The sequence below is a fragment of the Cyrtonyx montezumae genome, unplaced genomic scaffold (assembly GCF_038088225.1).
Source record: "Cyrtonyx montezumae isolate F1298 unplaced genomic scaffold, pur_monq_1.0 scaffold_2, whole genome shotgun sequence".
Classification (NCBI taxonomy): Eukaryota; Metazoa; Chordata; class Aves; order Galliformes; family Odontophoridae; genus Cyrtonyx; species Cyrtonyx montezumae.
In genome coordinates this window covers 2,210,520-2,230,320 of record NW_027071936.1, presented here as the reverse complement: position 1 = coordinate 2,230,320, position 19,801 = coordinate 2,210,520, and the positions used below count along the sequence as shown (strand labels likewise).

Sequence of the window (19,801 nt, the reverse complement as noted above, 5' to 3'; positions counted from 1 at the left end):
TCTGCTTTTCCTCAAAACTAATGACAGCATTATGCACATTAAGTAAAAAAGGGAAATTGCTTTGAAAATAGTAATTTTCATTTACTGCTGAGCAACCAGCAAGAAACAAGTTTTGCAGGGTGGGGAAAACACTGCTTATGTATTCTTATTTCTTTGAAAGAGTGTGTAAAAAAGAGTTGTACACCAATTCCCTGGTTAAAAATGCACACACACAACCACAAACCATACAAAACCAAATAAGCAAAACAAAACAACTTAAGTCACATGAAAAGTTCACCAAATTGCCCCAGTTATCCCCCTCCATTAACTAATTATTTCTGAGATGGAGATCATTTTTTACAACTCTTGAGAAAACGCAACATGTGTCTCCATCTCCCTTTCCTTTCCCGTTAATGTTTTTCACTCTTCTACTTTTCAGTAGTTTGTGGAAAACAAACTAAATCTGGGTTCTGACACCTTCCTCATAAATATGTAATCATGATTAATGTATCGTAGAATAATTTATTTCAAAGTTTACTGTGCTTTCTAAATCTTCTCAGCATTTCACTGTTAGCATAATTTTTATATTTTGACTGGTTCTGTGTTTGAAATTGATGGACTAAAAGAGATATTGCTACTGTACTTAAACAGTATTTTACATCTCCCCGTGATGTAAGCTTAACAGATAGAGATTGAAAAAATATTGTATTATACACAACTAGTTCAAATAGTGATAATGTATCTACATACGGTGTATAATATATCTAATAAAAGAAAGCATACTTAGACCATTGTTCATCTGTTAATATAGATTTCTAAATATGGGAATACCCCCACTTAAATTTGTGTATGCTTAAAATTAGTTTTATGTTCACCAAAAAAAATTGTTTGCAGAATTCCCGACATTTATGCTATTGATCTGTGTTATTAAAAGGTGTCCAGACAAGACATTCAGTGTTAACAGTTGAGACTGTGTCTGAAAATACAGCCACTATATCCAAAACAAGCTGATTTATCACCTCTACACATCTACGCAGGGTAATAAATAAAGTTTTAAATATTAGCTAGTATTGTGTTCCTACTGCCATTTTCTGAATGGACACATTAGAAATTAACTTATCTTAATTTAACATTGGAAGGAATAGGACTCTGTACCCTCATGATGATCAGTCATTTTCACATACTACTAATATGAAGAAGAAAATAAAAACAGGAAACTGTACCCAGTTTCTGCTTTGTATGGATCAGGAAGAACAGCTTAAGTTCTATAATAATACTCAATGTTATTCATAGGTTGGTAATATAGCTACAGTAATAAATACATTCTATGATTTATTGACTGTGACTTTGGGTACTCCATCGTACAAACTGATGGATACACAAGCCTGTCAGGAAAGAATATACAGCTACCATTCTTAAAATGCTTTCAACTGCCATTATGGCTTCACTGCAGAAAGGTATCTGCAAACAGGGTAATTCTAACATAAATGTTAGGAATTGTTATTGTATTACGTGCACGCTATATATAAATGTATGTATCATCTGTAGATGATATGTAAATACATACATAACAACAGATATTTGAACAAGTAGCAGCAGCATTAGCCTATCTCCAACCCTATCAGGTTCCTTTAGTATAACACAGACCTGTGCCCCCACATCCTCAAAAACCCCACACCAACCAAGGCATCCAAGCAATCCAAGCAGATGTGGCAGCCATATTCTGAGTCATGCTCTGAACTTGTTAGGTGACAACATCGTACAGCAGAGGTTTGGGGCTTACAACTGCAAAAGGCAGTGCTGCCAGGGCAGCCAGCAGCTCTTATATCTGTGCACCACTCTGCTCTGTCTCTCAGTACTTACATACATTATGCCTTCACATCCTCTTTGTCCTTCATCCACTGAAGGAGGCTGGCACGGCCGTTTTGACATAGGCAGCATTGTTACTGATAGCTCACATACCGTAAGGGAAAACATTTTTGTTGTTAAATCTCACTAAAAGGTTTCAGTGGATGAAGGTAGAGTACTGCCTTCTGCTGACTCCTGTCCATCTCTTCCTTACTTTTCTTTATTCAAACCACAAAACTGGCACAGGCTGCACACATGGAAGGTGGAGCACAGAATCCCTCACGCCTGATCCCCGTACTGTTACGCTTGGTCTTTGCATAGATGTGAAAAACACTTCAGGTGGCTCTGAAATATGTCCCCCAGGGTACACCTCTGGCACGCAGTCAACACAAAGGCAAGGTGTTCCTTGTCTTTTGCTGTAGCTCTCTCTGCCTTCATGCTGTTTTCACTGTGGGGGGATGGCAGGTGAGAGCAGGAGCTCTGGCATTAAACATCCTGGGGAGAATAGGACTCAGAAGCTCCCAGGACTTGATATGCACACTGGAAGGGCTTTAAGGCATAGAATTGGAAGGCTTACAGGCAGCTGTTGTAATCAAGTAGTTTGAGTGTGCCTGGGGCATACTGAAAGGGTCATGAACAACAGATAAGTAGATGCAGCATGGATGCATCTCTTTGGAGCAGTAGAACAGCAATGTAGTCTTGGGTAGATGGGCTACACAGTAATTACTAAACCAGGACACTACCCGTGGGAATATACAGCAGCATGAACACTGCAAACAAAATAAGAAGCTTCAATTTATTTGATTAAATCTTCATTGCTAATTTCATGCTCTCATTTAGCACTACCATTTTAAGTTTCTTTCTTGGTTGGCACCAGATTTCTTACTATCAGTGACCCAGCTTCAAATGAACAGCAGTGAAATGAGAAACAACAAATTTAAACCTTTTTCATGTTCTTAACACAATTTCACAGCTGCAATCTCACAATTTCTTTTATAGAAAGCAGAAGAAAATGAAGGAACTATTTTTCCACATATCTCAGAGACGCTTTCTATAATAGCATGGAGTTGCATCTTGTCATCTAATTTTTTTCCTAACTCTTCAGGATCGGTTTCAGGAAGCTGGTACTTTTACTGTCACACAACGGCAACTTTGTGGAGGTCACAGTGTCAGCAAGGCAGCCTCCTTCTCCTTTCCTCAAGAAAGTTTGTTACTGGACCAATGTTTATCACTGTGGCACTCTGAACTGATGGGAATTTAACTGCTTTAACGTTATGTAATCAAATAAATGAACTCTACCAGCTTTGATCTCAGATAAATATTCTGATTGTTATTATTATCAAATGTTCAATCAGTATGTATGTAGTATCAAATGTTCAATTTCTCATTCATGAAAAAAAGATTTAAGTAACACATAACACACTGTTGCGTAACCATTGCGCTCTCTTCATGAAAGAAAAATTATAAAATATGAAAAAGAATTTATTTCCTAAACAAATTTCAGCAAATATTAACTAAATGTAAAAAGACAACAGCTGTTGGCATTAACGTAACAAACCGCTAAGCTAAGTTTTGAGGATACATGTCATCCTAGAGAAGGCAAAATGGCCACTTGTGATGTAAGCTTTCCTAAAATAGGTGAGCTGGTAAATTAAAAAATGAAAATCCTTCTCCATATCTGCTACTATCTGCTAATTTTCTTTTTTATTTCTAGGAATCCAGATGCTAAAAAACATGCATGTAAAGAGAGAAGATAGGTAGTTTAGGGGCATATAAGTAGTGCCTCAGCAGCCTTTGTAGCATCCCAGAAGTGGGATGTGAGAGAGGGGAGACTATGAATCTCAAGTAACCACGAGCTCCTTGCCTCCTTAAACACAGGCAAACAACACAAAAGGTGTTAAAAAGGGGTTAAAAAGGACTGATATAGGTACACTCTTGGGTGGAGATGGTTACACACAGCAGTACAGACACTCATAGGGTGCATCAAGTCATCAAACTGCGGAGAAAAAGATGCTCATGGATTTCAGTAATCATTGGATCTAGCCACAGTTCGATCAGTCACCAAGACAGTCAAATATTGCAGCTATCTGAATGATTTCTAGTAGCTGAGGACAGTTTGTCCTCATCAAGATTGAGCCAAAAATACATTTGCCCTCCAGCACCCAGCCTCAGTGCCCTCATTACTGTAATTAAGACAACTACAGATGAAATCCTGACCTAATTGAAAATAACTCAAAAATCATCTTTTATTAAGCTAGGTACAGCATTTTACCCAGTTTATAGGACTTAGGGACCATGCAAGTTCACAAGGAAGGAAATGAAAGTCTAAAATAAATTCATTAATTAAAATGAATGAAATTTCAAGCTGTTCAATATCATCTTTAAGCAAAGCATGTATCTAAACACAGATCCATAAAAGTATACAAATAGTTGAAAGCGTTCTGTACTTTACTAGCTGAAATAGCTATAGATCTTTTCTTTTTTTTTTCAATTTACATCTGCTGTGGGTTTGTCACTCCTTTTTTTTTTTGCAGTGACTTGTCTTGGTTTCTGTTTTACTGCAACAAAGGCCAACTTTTTTTTCCACGAGCTTGAATTCAGAGTAGTCAGAAAAAAGTACAGAAAACTGCAGTTGTTCTGTCAGTCAAAAGCTTTCTCAGATCTGTCAGTTGAGGAAATGCCCTGAACCCATCAACTTAGCTACATTCTTTGGGAATAATACGGGAGCAAATTTGAAGATATGCCTTTGACCCCAATCTGAAACAAATCTCTCATATCTACTAGACTGGCTGTTTCACTTGGACATGAAATTCCACATAATTAAAATAAGATCCTTCTCTCTTTACGTGAAATGAATAGACCGAGCAGGGTATGAAGCAAGCACACACAGTTCTGAGATGGTGAAGAAAAAAGGCCACCCTACCCTGGGCTGTCATATTTGATTAAACAAATTATTTTTACTTTTTAACTGAAAGCTTTGTCATTTATCTTCCACTAATCAAAGCAAATTTGTAGTTGTTCTTGGTATTTCATTGGCCTGCAGTCTTAAAATTCCACAGAGATATTCCTAATAAAATAATGTCTCTTTCTTAATGATCAGAATCTTCATTTTCTACTATGTTTTAACTGTCTGATATTATTTAAAAGTATTTACTGTGATTTTATAGTGCACTAATGCATCTACTATACAAAAGCCTTCCAAATGGATGCTGGAAATCTTATAGCAAGTAAAATATAAAACCTACAATTGCCTAACGAGCTTGTAGTAAAACAGATTGTAATATATGATTTTCAATAATTCATTAGTTAAAAAGAAGTAATTTCTTAGAAGAACGGAGTAGGTCTGCTACAAAACAAAAATTTAAGAAGCTGCCAGGAGGTAGTGATAAAATGGTCAGTATGTAGAAGGAATGAATTAGGTCATTCCCATAACATCATCATAAAATTGCATGTGACTAAGTTTTGACTATATACAACACCAGGAAGCACCAGGAATTGCTTTTAAACAGAAAAAAAATAAAATTGTACAATGAGAAATCAAGTCTAGGTGGCATAGGTTCAACTACCAGCAGACACCATGAGTACAGGCAAGAGGATCCCACCTCCTCACATAAGTTTATCCCTCTGCAACTGTGACCTCGTTTAACTTCTCCACCTCCCTGAGAAACGTTTGCGCTCCCTTTTTCATCCCACCCTGCCACCATTCTCATTTATTGAGTGAACCACACAGACTATCTCTGACATGGAACTGGGAGACACAGCCAAACACTGGACCATGTTCTTACTGATCAGCCATAAATACTGATCACATGATTGGTGCCAAATGTCAAAGTCCTGCAGTTCACTCAAACTCCTCACAGGCCCTTTATTGATGGATCCGTTGCTGTTGGCACAAAAGCATCCTCATTACTGACTCAGGTACTCACAGTCAGAATCTAAAGAGCTTCTCCTGCCTCCATCCATATTCTGAAGTTCTGGGAATGACAACACTACAATAATTTCAAACTTTTAATGTAATCCAGACTATGTTTTCTGCCAACCAAAATCAGAGGATTAAAAAAACAACAAAAAACCATACTTGTGAAAGTCAGTTTAGTCATTTTGTGGGAGAGTACATAAGCAGAAGATATTTTTTTGTCTTGTTCAGCAACACACAATACAATCTGAGAGCTATTATGTTTAGACTCTTGCAAATCTTAGGTGACCACTAAGCAGAGGAAAGAGCCTCAGTGGAGGCTATTCAGATGAAGTAAAGCCTCTTATTAGTCGTTAATTAAACACTCTCATATTAATCAACATTATATAATCATTCTCACAGTCTGAAAATCTCTCATTCTTGCCCATGTGGAAAAGCAGGATTACCTTGCTTAGTCTGATGGAAAAATCCCCACTTCTTTTCTCTGTTATCATCCTAAGCACACAGTAGAATGAATGAGGTAATCTGGTTGGAATCATAGAATCGTTTGAGTAGGAAAAGACCATTAAGTCTTAACAACAACCTAACAAGTCTACCACTAAACCATGTCTCTAAGTGCCATATCTACACATCTCTTAAATATTTTCCGGGTTAATGCATCTCCACTTCCCTGGGCAGCCCATTCCAATGCCTACCCATTCTTTCCACAAATAAATTCTTCCTGATATCTCATCTAAACCTCCCCTGCTGCATCTTCAGCACTTGAGAAAAGAGACACAACCATGTCACTACCATCTCCTTTCAGGTAGTTACACAGAGCAATTTTCCCTTATTTTCATTTTCTGCAGATTAAACAGTGCTAGCTCCCCTAGGCCATTCTCATAGCTATTGTTTTCTAGTCCCTTGACCAGCTTTTTTGCTCTACTCTGCGCACACTTGAGCAATCAAATCCCCCTTGTCAGATGACAAGAAGTCGAGCAGCAGTGTTGATTTGCTTGAGACTAGGAAGGCACTGTAGAGGCTGGATTACACAACAGTCAACAAGACTGAATGCTGGGTCCTGCACACAGATCACAAAACCCCACGCACCGGTACAGGATTCAGGATGAGTTGCTGGAAAGTCAGTTGATGAAAAAGGATCTGGGGGTGTCAGATAACATTCAGCTGAACACGTGCCAGCTGTGTGCCCAGGTGACTATGAAGGCTAACGGCAGCCTAGCCCGCAACAGAAATAAGGTGCCCATCAGGTCCTCTTGTCCTGTCACCAGTTACACACTCCCAACTCATTACTACCTCCCTTCAGGTATGCATAGAGATTCCTTTTCAAAGAAAGTTGATTTCCTAATTTTGGCTGCAGCTCCATGAGAGTTTTAAGCTGAACTCAGGCCATGACTGGAATAAAAAAAACACTCAATTTCCAAATTAAAACTAGTTGAGTGGAAAGGCAATGAAGAAAAAAAACACTTTTTTTTTTTTTTTTCTCCAGATCATCTCCCTGTTCCAGCTCATCACCTACTCATACGAGCAATGTTGTTCAATAGAAGATCAACCAAGGGGTCAAAAGGATACAAGGGATACCAACGGACCCAACACAGCTCAATTTATACTCTTCTAGAAATTCACTTTTAGTTTTACTAATGCTATCTCTTCATAATTCTTACACTGAGGGAAATCTTCCCCCCCTTTTTTACTTCTAAAGGAAAATTTGGCTAACATATTCTCATCTTAATTCCAACACATGCTGCTTCATATTTTTTAGCATATTAATAAAGGGCTTTTTTTTTTTCCAGAATTAGGCCTAAACAAACTGTAGGATGTCTAAACTGTCTTCAAATAACACAACTGAGTATTTATACTGTTTACATAGTTATGTGCATGACAACTCTTTTCCAATATCTCCAGACAGTATTAGAAAAACATACTCATTTCCAATAGACAAATCCCAGTCATCCCAACAGTTCAATTTAATGATTGTCTGCAAAATGATGGATTAATATAGTATGTTTTTACCTTTCATTTTTCTGCTGGATATCAGAATTCAATATGGTCTTATCTATTTATCTAATCTGTAAAAATACATAGCTTATTCTCTGATTCACTGCTTTTCTTGACCTATTATTTTGTAGTAAGCATAAGAAACTTTAAATCATTCTACTTAAAATATAATTAAAATGCTGTTCAAACAAGCTTAGTATATGGGCATCTGTCTAATACTATTATGATTATAAGCTTGACCCTGAAAACCACAGCAACAAGAAAGACATTTCTCCTGTTGAGATGGTCTGAATTATCTTGATACAAGTAGTAGATTTCCATCCTACAAATGACTTTCGCAAAGATTTATTTTCACAACGTGGCACTAGCTTATCTTGAAATTGCAAGCATCCCTTCCAAAGCAGCATTCTAGGTGTTGAGCTCTATCATCATTATTTTGTTACATAACAAAGGGTTATTAACGTTGGTCATAACAGCACTTGGTGAGCAGCTGGTAATTTATTAGGCTTCCTCAGTAATACAGACTTTTAACTTTAATTTTCTTCTGTTGTGAGTGTTGCCCCAAGTCTGATTTAATAATAGTTCCTACAGATGGCCAGAAATAGCAAGGATGCAAGGATAGTAAAGAACTGCGAAACAATGACACAGTCCTCATTAGAGAAGTGCTCTTTTAATAATTGTGGAGATGCACATATGGTGTCTGATTTACCCTCATATTTTCTCTCATGTAAACCTGCTGTGACAAAAAATAATGTGATGTACCGGTTTTCAGTCAGTTGGGATGCACAACTATTTGTTTTCTTTTTCCACAAGTACCTACACATTTTTTTCCATCTGAAACTGGGAGGAAGAAAAGTAGTCTCAATGTCACAAATATGGATAGGAAAGCCTTGCTGTCTATGAAGGAAAAGAAAACCTCATAATTATTCTCCTTTTTATTTTTTTTCCTTCTGTTTTAGAATTATTTCATTAAAAGTTTTGTTGTATGTTTTTTTTTCCCTTCCCTCAGCAGAAGCTACAGTACCACGAGCAGGTTTTCTACTGAGATAAGCCAAAGGCCTCTGCCATTTGGCCTCTGCCATTTGCCTAGCTATTTTACACTACAGTTTATTTCCTGCTGAAGAGAAAATGACAATCTTGTATCATGGAGTGAGAAAAATAAAATTTTATATCCGTTAAATATTTTTACAAGGATATTTCCCTGAAATTCTTCTTATTAATTTTTATGCCCAACTCTTTTCCTTTTGCCTCCTTTTCCACTCTGCTCTGGTAGTCCAGACTATCAAATCCTGCACCTTCATTTATAAGCAGCTAGGAGGCTTCCTATGAGCACTGATTTATAATAGCACAAGCAAAAATAAGTAGCAAGATTCATACTACCCAGCTCCTGGAAAGCATAGCCTTTTCTCTTTTGGTCTCCACATCTTGATAATACTGAAAGATTAGGTAAGCTCAAAAACATACTGAATGAGAAAACTGTGGATAGCACACTCCTAAAAGGTACTTGTTCATGCCTGAAAATACAAAGATATCATTTTTTCACAATGATAACACCAGCAATTACTTTTTCTGGCTTTCTAATGTTGAATTAAATCCTGCATATAATTTACAATGAGGGAGCCCTTCTCTAGGCTGTTTCTCCTCAATTTAAGCTATTAACAGATCTCAGATTTAATATGTTTGCCTGGATACATAATCTTGAATTTGAAGTGTCAACTCTAAAGACTCACTTTTATCATTCATCTTTGTAAATTAACTTAACCTTCACTTCACATATGGAGTCATCTTTTGCATTCTGTGTTGACTGAACGGAGTCTGTCTTCTTTGTGCCTTAGTTTAACTTAGTCAAATGAGGTTTTTTAACTAAAGTTTTACAGTTGGCATTTCCTATTCCGTGTAAGACTGCAAGATAAACATATAGGAAATAGATTAAATAAATAAAATTGCTCTCTTCAATTCAGGAAATTTATGAAATAAATGTGTAGCAAAAGGAGTGAGAAAGAATAATGTAAAAGATAACACAGGAAAATAGAAGGGTATAATTACTGCTGGGCATAAATGTCAGAAATAAAAGAAAATTACGTGTTACATCCAACTCACACAAATAATTCTGATGCAATTAAGACAGGTCTGTGATAGAATGGATTCCTCAGACACTAGTCAAAAGCAGTGAAAAAATAGTGATGGTTATTGGCTTACAAACCTAGTTGACATGCTGAACAAAATAAGCTAAAATGCTTCTTGTCCCTAAATACTCACTGACAGGTGTGATAGCAGTAATTCCTTTCAGGAAATGGCTTTCCTTCTTGTCATCCCTAAATACCCACATCTTGTGCATCAATAAACTTTCCAAAAGGTCACCTAAAAATTCCAGTCTGAGTGAGAAATAGCAAGCTAACACTAAGCAACTAAAAATTTAACAAGCCTTCTCCCTTTATTAAAAACAGCTAATTGGATGTTAAAGGGATATTAAAAGATGTAAAAGAATGTGCCACAACATCCCTCTGCTGCACGCTGGGTTAGGAAAATGGATGCTGAAAAGCAAAGAAATAATCTGTAGCCTTAAAATGTCAGATGTATGGGAAATGTAAAGAGAATCTTCACTCTGAATATAAAATCTATAAATATAACTAAAAATGTATTTTGCAATACTTTATGTATACAACGTTGTAGCTTTTTTTTGTTTGTTTGTTTTTTGAATAAATAACCCCATTTAGTACACAAACAGATATTGGGCATTCAAAATATCTGTGCAATCACATAATCTGCTATTCATGCCCTATTAGAAAAACAAATATACAAGACTCCTTCCCTATGTTTTACCCATTAGCAGCTTAATGATCAGAACTGTAGGGTATCTTACAACTTTTAAGCACACTGTGACTCCAGGAACAAATGCCCAGGTTATCAAAACCACAAGACTTACTGACTCCATGTGGATCCTCTGTCTCCCACAAGGCAAACAGAGAGAATGAGAAAAACAAAACGATGAGCTGTTTTACTTCACGTGGCTCATGAAGGACATGGATGCAGCACATGGATTAATAAGAACACTCTAACTCATTACAGTCAACAAGCTATAACCTAAACTTTAATGTGTTTCTTTTTATTAATTTGAGAGCTGTTACAGCTCAGAAATCATGACAACATGGGGAGTGTGGGGAAGTTACTTTTGATATTCATTTCCAAGGCTCTGAAAATATAAGTTATATCATCAGTGTAGCTTTATTAACTTTTCACGTAAAATATATATGGTATATGCAAAAACAAGCATAGAAAACCCTCAAAATATTTACTTATGCATGGATAACATTACTGAGAGCCTATATAAGTAGATGAATGTGACTATCATGCTGAAAAGATGCAAAGGACACAAAGATATTAAAATACTAGACTTTTTGTTCCATAGGGGGCAGCAATTTTAAGATCGAGTGCCTGAAGCATTCAGCTAAAGCTTCAAAGTAAACCCCACGGTGCAGCTAACACCACTACCACCACCTCCCCTGCTGAATGCAACAAGAACATAAAAATGGAGATTGTTCAAATATTTTTGTGACAATAATTCTCTGAGCACAAAAGGAGAGAACTGGCCAGCTATTAGACAGTAGAGTAAGATGTAATTATAGCTAAGCAGAACAGTTTTGATTCACCTAAAAAACTGTTTCCAGTTTGAAGAATACTTTGCATAATACAGAAATCTCAGGAGAGGTATTAACTGGTTTTGTCTTTTTGTTGTTTTTCTTCTTTAATTTCCATGTTTCAAGTAAAAAAAGTAAATCAACTCATGTGTCAACACGTAGAACACTTTTTGATGAATATTACTGTTTATCGAAAACAGCCGGGAGCAAAAATCACCAAAAATAAGATAGGATTTAAATTTTTATTTTTAAATACTTCGGTAATACTAATTACTGCTATATTCTTTAACTACCCGAAAATTAAAAGGATGCAAAAATGGACAATACAGGATTGAAGGAGAACTTATGGCTAACCTTGGCTGGCACAAAGAGACAGAGGAGACACAGAACTTAACCCCATTTTACAAGGACATGCCAAAAATACTGTCTGGAAGAGCATTTCTTCCTTCCCTCTGGACTTCCCACTGTTGACATAGATGACAGGGCTGCATCAACAGTGGGGTGGCCAGCAGAGTGAGGGAGGTGACTGATCCCCTCTAATCTGCCCGTGTGAGGCCCTATCTGGAATACCGTGTCCAAACCTGGGGCTTTCAGTATGGGAAGGGTGTGGAGCTGTTGGAGGGGGTCCAAGAGAGGGCCTTGAAGATGATCAAAAGGCTGGAGCATCTCTCCTGTGAAGATAGGTTGAGGAAGCTGGGCTTGCTTATCTTGGAGAAGAGAAGGCTCCAGAAAGATCTCCTTGAAGCCTTCCAGTAGTGAAGGAAGCTCACAGGCAGGAAGGGATCCAACTTTTTACGCTGTTAGTGAAAGGACAAGGAGGAATGGCTTTAAACTTAAAGAAGGGAGATTTAGAGTAGATGCTAGGAAAAAGGTTTTTAACTCAAGAGTGGTGAGGTGCGGAAACAGATAACCCAGGAGGTTGTGAATACCCCATCTCATCTCCGGAGTCATTCAGGGCCAGGTTGGATGGGATCCTGGGCAGCCTGATCTAATAGTTGGCAACTCTGCCCAAGACAGGGCAGTTGAAACTAGATGAATGTTAAAGTCCCCTCCAACCTAAGGTATTCTGTGATTCCATGAACACCTGCACAAAAAGGAAAATCAGCTTTTACCAGAGGTTCTCCGATTTCATTCTACAAGTTAAACAATCTCACCTTTCACAATAAAGTGAACAGTCACCTAGATGTTATGTAGATCTAATGTCTTACAAAGGTTTCTGCTTCCTGTTAACTTAAGTCTACTTTAGAAGGGAAAGAGTAGACACTGCAACGAAAGGTGATGAAGAAGTGATGAAAAAATAAATTGATACATGAGCCAGAAGAATTCTCTTGAAATCAGAATGCAGATGTAAAGAGAATTTTCAGACTTAACATGCTACACCTCCTCTTTTACTCACATTTTCTGCTGTTTTAATAGAAAGTCAAGCTGCTGCAGCTCTCATGTGTGAACTGGTCCATGGGCATTTATATGCACAGGCAGTCTTCCATGAAACAAAAGTGGAGTTTGTTCCTAGAGTGGAGATACTGCTCTTTTCTGTTGAACAGTCCTCAACACCTTATGTCAGATCTCATATAGAGTACTGTATCTTGTTTGGGGCACTCAACGCACAAAAGTTATGTATAATAGAAACCTCAGCAGAAGACTACGTGTGTAAACTGCAGACATAAGGAGGAACCACTTCACAGTTATTTTGCCTACTTCTTTCACAGTTGATTTGCATCTTTCCTAAATACATCTCTTGGGTACCTCAGCATTTCCATGCATCATACTGGAAGGGAATGACTACCACCAAATAGAGAACTCTTACTATTAGATCATTTATGTAATTATAATGCTGTTTTCAATCACCAAAGGAAACAAAAATTGTATTTTTTTTTTGACTGCTCTTGCATGCAAGTTAAAAATTTCCATTACATAGCATCTGATTAATGTTACAAGCTGTTTTAAAATTATTTTATTTCTTTTCACAAATGTTAATAACTTCTTTGTGAAGAAACTAAGAAAGTATTCGAGAAAGCTTTTAATATGCTGATTTGAAAACGATAGTGGCTTTTAACACAATAGTATCCATTCAGTGTAAAAATTCTTCAGAAAAACAATAAGCCTTATTTTAAGAAAAAAAGAGAGGAAAAAAAATCACCGTATGAGTGGAAGGAAAAAAAAAAGAATTTTAAATATCCTCCATCATCTTCCAACTAACATTTTCAAGTACTTTATTATACAATAAAGTCTTTCTGAAGCCTGCTCTGAAAAGCACTGCTGGACACTAATCTCAATTAATTCAAATGCAAATAAACTGTGAACTTCCCCCTACTTGAAGCAATCAGCGCAAGTATTGCCAGATCTCCCCTCGTTTAACTCTTTACGACTTGTTATTTTCTTGGGATGTGCACAATTCAGCAAAGCAGACAAGTGATTCACCACTCGTTTCACTTTGCAAGTTCTGAAGTGTTATTAATTAAGCAGACTTGCTATATTCATAGGGTAAACATTGCTATTAAATAAACCCTGCCATGAAATCAAGCTAAAAATAGGTAACAATACATATTTTCGAGTAGGTTCCACACCAAGTGGGCGAGGAGTTATTTGTGGCTAGGTTACAACAGTTTGGTTGATTTGAACTGAATTCATTACATCTCCCAAGGCAGCATACTCAGACAGAATAATCAGAGATATTAATGACACGGAGGAAATGGGAGATAACGGCAAATGGGGCGCAGTTTCACTGTTCTTCTGCCACTGTAACTTCACAGTAATTTCTTTATCTGCACTGACCCATCCTTACTGTTCCGGTAAAACCAGAACAAATGAAAACACACGTTGATGAATGGTAGTGCTGGATGGAATGTGAACTACTTATTAGGAAGCAAGACTTTGTAACCAGAGGTTACTCAATTAACCCAAAACCCAAAGAATTTGTAAAAACAGACCAGAAAAGAGTTAAGACTCACAGAAGAGAGTGGATTTGACTCCTTTGAAGGTACAACTGCATTCCCTGCTTATTAGTAATCTTTGATTTTAATGAGGTTGTTAAAGGGAGTTTTGCTCAGCACTGCTTTCAAAGGTGCCATACAACCTCAACTGTCACTCAAACGCTCAACCTTCTCAATATCTATTTATAATAAAGTTTCAATGTACTGCTCGACTAATGTAAAAAGCATGTTCTTTGTCTTATCTGTCTATCAGGAGGCAGGAAAAGCACACTGTATTAAATATGTATAACATCTCATGCAAACAAGTTCCCAGACTTTTGAGCTGTTGACAGCTATTCCCTATACATGGAAAAAAAAATTAAAAAAAAGCTTGAACTATAAAACAGGTTTAAACAGATTTGCAAATAAACTTGCTAATCTATTTACTTTGCTTTAACGTTATGTAACACTATAGGTCAAGCTACAGTAAATAATTAAGAATTATTTTCTTGTGCTGACTTAGGAAAAAAAAAAAAAACAACAAAGCAAAGTGTGGCATCTGATTCAGGACTCCTACTCAGAGTTGCAACTCACTCTTGGAATGTTTAATACCCTGTATTAATTCCATACAACTTGTCAGTCTGAAGGAAAATATTCAGAATTAGCCACCTACGTTTCATTTGGCCTTTTACTTTAGAAATTTCTAAGCTAAATTCCCAACTGTTAAGAGGTAGAGCAACTTGTATTGGAGCTCCACTTTCTCACTTAGCTTTGAAATTAACACCAGCCAACTACAGCCCTGCTTTCATTAGAACTTTATGTTCTCTAGAAAGCAGCGAAGAGCGATGCAAGACTTCTTTTTCTGATTTTTTATAGAAAATAGAAGTCTAGAGGTGCAAACATTTGTTCCATGGATTTTTTTTTTAATTTTAGAGAAACAATTTATATGATTGAATCTTTTTCTTTTTCTACAATTGGGTATCCTTGCATTTTTAAGCACATACAGAAGATTACTGAGAAAAATAAAAATAAAATGAAAATTACAACGATAAACTGGCCTAGTACAATAAATCTAGAACATATCTAGAACCAGAGAAACGAACATTTGCTTAGGGTTGTTTTTTTTTTCCTGAGTACCATTTACCAGCCCCGCTGATGACCCACTAACCTAAAAGTTATAAGATGTGTGGATATAATCAATAAGCATATGCCAGCACACACACATACACATGCGCTGGTCAATGTACACAAGGTCTATTAAAGCAGCACTTAAGCAGTGGGTCTCCCTGAAAATTTCCCTGACTTTATGGCAACAGTCCTCCCTGAGTTTGCAGTGTTTCTGCAGACAACTATTTAGCCGTGTCACTATTACCCTGTTGTATTCAACTTTTGACTGTTAAAGGCCTTGGAAATTCATATTTTCCTCCAAGTATACAAATATACTTGAAAAGGATTACTGCTGAAGACAGTAGTAAAATGTCTAAACACTCATTAGAACAACAAGTGACCAGAATTGTTACGGACCACAATATACAAATTCCACTTCATGTGATTTAGTCAGCGTATTTAGAAAACCACTTTGTTGAAGTATAGCAGCGCCATTTTATTTCCTTCAGTCTACTTATCATTCCAAGCCTCCATTTTTTAAACATGATTTATAAAATAAAGCAGTCAAATGGAAACCAAGACAAAACATTGCATGAAAAACACAAAAATGTAAGATAGAAATTAAGGCGCAGAATTAATATTTCAGCTTCAAAGTTTATCATCTGATTGATGCTAGTAAAATGACTGATTTCAGCAAGATCAATGACTTTCACTCATGTAATGATAGATGTAGTCCCTTTGCAGTCAACAGGACTGCTTGTATGAATACAGAGTACTCATGTGAACAAGGACTTACAGATTCAGTTCATGAACATGTCAATGACAGATGAAAACACCTGTCTTAGTTAATAGGTAGACTGTTAAAGAGAATTTATGGTCAGTGCAAGTTCTGTGCAATAACAATTTTGCCCATCCTACTGGAAAGAGGAAAATGATAGCTGTTTCATAATTAGTTTTTTTTTAAGAGTAAAAGATCTGAATTTCATAATACTACTTAAATGCAATGAAAGTCTTAGCAACCTATACTACATCCAGTTCAATTTTCTTGCTTTCAGCTTCTCAGTGTCTCTATGCTGCTGCCAGGTGGCTTTCTTTGTATTCGAACTGATAAAAATATTCAGTAAAAACAACCAACATTAAATGAACGGTACAGGAACAACAATAAAAATAAATAAATAATAATCCACAGTAACATGAAACAAGTCTGCTATGATCAGCTTCAAAACACCAACAGAAGTTTCTCCACACTTAAGAGTTACAACAAGTGCTAGTTTATGGACAAAACAGCTATGCAAAGAAAAAAAAATGTGTTTTAGGTTTCCATTGCAAGGAAAATTTACTGGAGCCACAAGAGTATAAAGCAATACATTACGGTACAAAATGCAGGGTGAGGGCCTCATTTGCTTGTCTTCTCTGTTCAGGCATCTCATTTGCACTGGCTACAAGCAGCAGATTCCTTCTGGAATCAACCGTTACCTCAGAGAGAAGTCCCTGCATGGTGCTCTGCCCTGAGCATGCAGAAATCCCTTCACGGTGCTCTGGTGTGTGCAGAACTCCCTGCATGGTGCCTTGCTCTGCCTGTGCAGAACTCCAGCAACTCCCAGAAGCAGTAGAAAAACCTTCTGTGAAACACAGCACCCTACCAAGCTTATAAAAGGTTAAACACTTCTGGAATAGCAAGGCATTTCAAATAGCAAGGCATCTCATCTACCCACACTTTCCAGTTCCATTCAGCTACCAACAGCAGCAGTGCTACAGTGCAATACAATTCTGTGTTATTAAATCTGAGTTATGCATATGCACCCGGCTATAGTTTGGAGGAAGGCCTGACATTTATCAATCAGCAGCAGAGGAAACAACTCACAACTTCCACGGGCTCACACACTCCACATCACAACCACTGACCTTGGAGCCAGCGATCAGGTTGATCCCTTTCAGAAATACACTGTTTCACAAGTTCCCAGCGCTGCAGTCTCTAATTGTTAATCACATACCGAGGTCCAGCTGTCCTTCTGTATTACACACACACACAAGCACGCAGATGAACACGCAGCAGCATGAGACTATGCTTTTAAATCCTCTTTAATTCCTGCTTTGCTCTCTGCTTCCAAGGATGACCTTATATGTCCCTTCTGGCTCCAGACAGAATCATTCAGGGCTTTTCTTGTCGTTGTCGTCCCCCCCCCCAAAAAAAAAAAAACAACAAAAAAAACAACCTGAAGCAACAGACGAAAAAGGGTATGTAATGTCTCTTGAGAGCCCTTTAAAATACTGAAGGTTTTTAAAATGAAATATTTTCAAAGATTAAAGCATCCTGAAAAAAACAAAACAAAACAAAAAAAACCCAAGTTTTCAAGCAAAGATAGAGAAAGGAAAAGAAAAACAAAAACAAAAAGCCTCTAACTTCTTATTCTGGCTCCATCTTTTGTTTCCAGAATCCCTCTTGCCGGCGCACTCCTCTCTCCCAAGTGTTGCCCCTACACCGACCTAAGGGCAAACAAGCTCCCAAACTTCGCTCAGCCTCTTAATTACCAGCTTCTCCATCCCACTGTCACCCCACCACTACTACTAACTACTCGCTGGCACACGTCAGGCAAAGAATACATAAATAAATAACCGGCAAATAAAAATTCATGCTCACCTCATCCGAGAGTCACTATAAGGTCCTCGAGGGAAAAAAAAAATTTGAAAAAAAAATAAAAATAAAAAAAATAAATAGAAAACAAAGCGGAGGGTCCTCTCTCGAACACAAGGGAATACTTCTCCAGGCTGCTGCCGACCGGAGAGGAATGAACCGCGGCCCCAGGCGCCGAAGGAGGCGCGCGGGGCGCCCGCCCTTCAGCACCGCCGCTCCGCGGACAGCACCGACCGCCGGAGCCGATAGAGCCCTACTGCCTCCCGCCGCCGCCGCGCCGCTCCGCCCGGCCCGGCCCGGCCCGCCCCCAGCCCGCCCCCGCCGCCCAACTTGTGTCTCCCTCCCGGCGGAGGGCCCTCTCTCCTCTGGCAGGGCTGTTGTCCCGGTGGAGTCCGCTGCTCGCCTGCTACCAGCACCCCGGGGGAGAAGACCCGAGCCGTCCCCTCCTCCAGCCCGCGAGCCTGCAGGGAGAAGTGCAAGTGCTGCGAAGGAGAGAGTGGCTGGCAACCCAAGCGAGCGCAGGGCATTCAGAGCGCTTCCATGTTTCAAAGCAGGGTGAGCGTTATGCAATATTTATAAGCTTTAATACACCAACCGGCTATCTAAACTCGCAGGTACTCCAGAGACTCGGCCCCGCCTGTATGAATAATCCCTGCCGTTCTTATCAAGATTTACTGCCTGAGTTTCGAGGTAAAGCTCCTCATTGGTAACCCGTCCTAGAAGTATAAACTTGCTACCCTGAGTCTCTTCTTTATTTATGAAACGTACCCCGAGGTGAGACTACTGGTCTGTGTGCAGAATGAAGGGCATGTACCTCCATCCGAGGTGCATCCAGCGCTAGCCCCACCCAAGAAGATTAATAAAAATAAAAAATAAAAAATAACTACAAAGGATAGCAAGTACCCTGAAAATCAGAAATATTCTCACTCAAAGTCACACACACACACACACACAAATAGTTTTAAGTCTCAGCTGAACCTCTGTTTTTATTGTGAGATAGCAAGTTACCTGATTTATTACTTTCAGATTAATTTATCATTCATATCAACACTTTTTTAAAGAGTAGCTACTTAATCTTCAATGTGAGATCATTATGAAAATTAAGTGTCTACTCTTCAAGGCGTTACAGGTTACCTGCTTCCGGCCTTTTGGGAAAATGTGCTACAGATTAAAGTATTTAACCGTCTTTAAATCATCCATGGCCAGAGTAAGACAGACAGAGGTCAGCTCTTCTGACCTACAAAAGCACGCTACGTCAGCCATACCCGCATCTGCAGCAACACAACATGGAATAAAACTGTAGTGACAAAACAAAACGAGGTAAATCCAGTACTTAAAGAACTGAATTAGTTAACACTAGAAATAATAAAAGGGGATACTTTGGATCTCATTTGCTGATTTCTGTTTCGTAAGGAGGTTCTTACTGGACTGCTAATTAGGTCATGGCTGTGCACAAAGCAACATGATTAACTTTCACACTTTTATGCACCAAATATATGCTATAAAGCCAAATCAAACAGACTTTCATTGATACAACCCGTGATAATTGCTGGTTATCACAAAGCCTGTTCGCCTGGTAGTTAAACATCTCTGTATCACCATGGTTCTAGTTCTCTCCTCCTTTTAATCCTAAGCCCTCTCAGGCTGCTCGGAGAGCACAGACTGAATAACATCCCATTATGCAACAATAATTTTTGGGGTGCAAAACTGACAGTCTGACTTCTTACTAGGATAGCTGCACTCTCAGAACAGGAGTAAACCTAGAAATGAC

General features: G+C 38.1%; 1 protein-coding gene across 1 annotated transcript in view; it reads right to left on the bottom strand.

Moving 5' to 3' along the window:
- The window catches only part of FSTL5 (follistatin like 5), a 287,302-nt gene extending 269,205 nt beyond the window's left edge, over positions 1–18,097 (bottom strand). Inside the window, exon 1 of the mRNA XM_065736047.1 lies at positions 18,037–18,097. Coding sequence (XP_065592119.1) covers positions 18,037–18,041 — 5 coding nt within the window. The 5' untranslated portion in view covers positions 18,042–18,097. The remainder of the gene's footprint in view (positions 1–18,036) is intronic.
- Positions 18,098–19,801: the final 1,704 nt, after the last annotated feature.